At 63.4% G+C, this 3,376-nt stretch overlaps 1 protein-coding gene across 2 annotated transcripts in view; it reads right to left on the reverse strand.

The window, feature by feature from the left end:
* Nucleotides 1-3,376, reverse strand: part of CARS1 (cysteinyl-tRNA synthetase 1) — a 44,741-nt gene that overhangs the window by 34,577 nt on the left and 6,788 nt on the right. The window contains exons 2-3 of one of the 2 annotated variants that reach the window (XM_023724394.1): nucleotides 991-1,082; nucleotides 75-163 (exon numbers count right to left, since the gene is read on the reverse strand). In XM_023724394.1, the coding sequence (XP_023580162.1) occupies nucleotides 75-88 (14 nt within the window). In that variant the 5' untranslated portion in view covers nucleotides 89-163; nucleotides 991-1,082. The remainder of the gene's footprint in view (nucleotides 1-74; nucleotides 164-990; nucleotides 1,083-3,376) is intronic. The other variant, XM_023724393.1, reaches the window with a different exon arrangement.

Here is a 3,376-nt window from a genome sequence, read left to right on the forward strand (position 1 = left end):
CCTCCCAGCTCTGCCTCAGGCTTCCGGCTACACAGTCCCGCCCCAAAGCCACAGCCATCGCGCGTGGCCCCTACCTGGCGTGGCCCATGTGAGAAGCGTCGTACACAGTTGGCCCACAGCAGTACCACGTCACCTTTTTCCCGTTTTGAGGTATAAACACGTCCTTTGTTAGAAACGGAGGAATGCTGATCAGAAGGAACGCAACAAACACCGCAGGGGGTCACCAAACACGCTGTGGGGCTGGGCTGCCCAGACCAAGTTCAACAAGGACCCCTTTCTTGTACTGGAAAAAACAGCCAGCTTCTCAGCGGGAGCCACATCAGACTTGCGGGCAGCCTCCACGGGCTGAGGACACCCTCAGGGCCCAGGCCTCCTCCTCCCTGGGACTCTGCTCAGCCACAGCAGGTGGTGGGAAGGAAACAAAGTGCTGCTCTGCTTGCTGACATGCCCCCTGACCCGCAACAATGTTGCCGGGCCCTGAGCACTCCCCCAGACTGCTGTATTTACTCCCTGCCCCCCAGCGGCGGGAGGCCAGGACACTGTTTTCTTTTCCAAGAGAGCGAGGGTTAGGGCAGTCGGCCAGGGCCCCGAGGAGCCACCAACTGGCTGGGCTCCCAGGACAGTGGCTGCCCTGCAGCCACGCTCTTCCGGAGGTGCTTCCGGAAGGAGACAGCAAGCCGCCCGCCCCGTCACTGGGTGACTAAGTGTGCTCACTGAGTAAAGATCCCATGAGCCACAGTGGGGTCCTGAGCAGATGGCCCCAGGCCGCCCCACTCTGTCGGGCACCAGCCCTGCCGTCTTCTCAAGCCCACACCCAACAACATGCCCGCAGGCCTGCTGTCCGCTCATCCTGCTCGGCTTGGACCTGTGACGTCGGGGACAACAGAGCACACCAACTCCTGGCTTGGCTCAGGTCAGCCCAGCGCGTCCGTGCGTGGCTCAGGAAGCCGGGCACGCGGAAGCGCCTCGGGCTGTCGGGTCTCGGCTTACCTTGTTCCGGGTGAGGCTGTTGTAGAGGCGCAGCTTGCCGGACTCCGTGCCCGTCGGCGGTGACCACTGGGGCTGCCCGCGCCGGCCTTTACCTGGGGGACAGAGAGCGCAGTCAGACACCTGCACAGCACCATTGACGTGGAGCTCCTGACACTCCCGTTTTCTGTTCTTACAACAGAAATGTAACTTTCTGTGAAATGTAAAACAACGCTTTGTTTGGCTGTGTGCTGGTGAGTTGGTTCCAACTCACAATGACCCTACAGGACAGAGAAGAACTGCCCCATAGGGTTCCCAAGGCTGTGACCTTTATGGAAGCAGACTGCCAAGTCTTTCTCCCATGGAGCCTCTGGTGGGTCTGAACTGCCGAACTTTTGGTTTGCAGCTGAGTGCTTCACCGCTGCGCCACCAGGGCTCCTAGAACAATGCTCGAGAACAGGTGTCGGTCAGCAGCATCTCAGGCCCCGCCCTGACTTCCTGCCCCCATGACACCCCACTGCACGTGGCCTGTGGTCAGGAGGCAGCGGGCCGGCAAACGTGGTCACAGTGCCACCGGCCGTGCCTGCCTGCGTTGTGGGACAGCTTCAAGGCTCACACAGTCTATACCACCCCTCAGGGACCCTGCCCCTCCTCCCCCGGGGCCAGCGCGGGGCTTGTGGCACCTCGTGTGACCAGGCCCTCTAGCTGCAGCAGCCGAGAAGCCAGCACAGAGCAGCTCCTGGCTCAAGGCCATGGAAGCTGGGGTGGGAGTGGCCCACCCCACAGGCCCTCGAGCCCCCAGTTAAACCGGGAACATTCCAGGTCCCCAGCCCCTGCAGGGTCCTAACAGGAATCTAACCCAGCCACTCCATGCTCTAGAACTCGAAGTCCATTCTTGCTGCCTTCGGAATAAGCCTGAGGTACCCCCAGCCCCAGGCTGACCCCCTACAGCCCTCAGCCTGATCAGCACCCCCATCCACTTCCTTCCGGGCAACCCTGCTCCCTCCAACTCCGTTCCTGCCCACCTCTTGCACCCTGCTTGGCGGGTGGCCTGGGCCAGCTTCCAGCTCCTCCCCCGCTGGGTCTCAGGGTGCTGTGCTCGGCAGCTCTGACCACATGGAGCACAGGCTGTGGCCCTTTCCTGCAAAGACTACCGGGCCTGAGATACCGCTAGGCCAGGCTGTCCGTGCACAACTGATCACTGAGAACCCAGAAGGGGTGGGACTCCGCCTGCGGCCTGCCCACTCTGGGCATCATCACCCCCAACCACAGTCCAGCAAAGTGCGGCCTCGGCCCCTTGCCTGGGACACCAGTGTTGTTCTTATCACCCTAAGACTCGGGCCAGCACCCCTCCTTTGGGAGGTCCCCACCGTGCTCAGCAGAACCCGGTCTTCTCATTACTCGCCTCTGAGCACATCCGTGTGCCCGTGGGCTCCTCTGTAACCACCTGCAGACACAGGCTCTCACAGTCTCTGGGTGCCTTCCCCAGGCACAGGGCCCAGTGCCCAGGAAGGCCTCAGGCGCCTCTGCTGGGCCGCGCTGGGGGTGCTCTGCCTGTCCCCACCCCGCTCAGCCCCCCTGCTGAGCCACGCTGGGGGTGCTCTGCCTGTCAGCACCCCGCTCAGGGCCCCCTGCTGGGCCGCGCTGGGGGTGCTCTGTCCCCACCCCGCTCAGGACCCTCTGCTGGGCCGCGCTAGGGGTGCTCTGCCTGTCAGCACCCCGCTCAGGACCCTCTGCTGGGCCGCGCTGGGGGTGCTCTGCCTGTCAGCACCCCGCTCAGGACCCTCTGCTGGGCCGCGCTAGGGGTGCTCTGCCTGTCCCCACCCCACCTGTACCCCCAGCCCGAGGAGGCGCTCCCCTCAGACTCCAGCCTCAGCCTCCTGGGTCTGGCAGGGGCATCTCCACTACAACCGGGGGTCAGCGACAGGGATGGCTGCACAGGCCTCCCCTGAATCTATGCCAAACGCAGCCAGCAGATCGCCGACAGCAGAGTCGAGTCCCAGGGGAGAGCCGGTGTCCCCGCTGTCCCCGAGGCCCCGTCAGCCTGGACAGAGGACGCTTGTCACCAACGCGCCAAGGACAGAGGAAGGCAGCTGGGTGTGGGGGCGTGTGCACGTGTCAGCGCGTGTGCGTGCCGCGTCAGCGCGTGTGTCAGCGCGTGTACGTGCTGTGTCAGCGCGTGTGTGCGTGTGCAGAGGCTGACGGGGGCCAGGAAGGGGGCAGACAGTTGAACCGCCAGATAGTGCTCAAAAGGAGCCCCTTGCGCAGGGAAGTTCCAGCAAAACCACAGGGGCCACAGATCCTAAACGCATCCTGTTCAAATCTATCCTCAAACAGGCGCAAAACACCAAGTGTTCCAGCCACAAGCACCCCCAAGCCACTGCGAAACACCAAGTGTTCTAGACGCGTG

The sequence above is a fragment of the Trichechus manatus genome, unplaced genomic scaffold (genome assembly GCF_000243295.1).
Source record: "Trichechus manatus latirostris isolate Lorelei unplaced genomic scaffold, TriManLat1.0 scaffold00244, whole genome shotgun sequence".
In the NCBI taxonomy this organism is placed as follows: domain Eukaryota; kingdom Metazoa; phylum Chordata; class Mammalia; order Sirenia; family Trichechidae; genus Trichechus; species Trichechus manatus.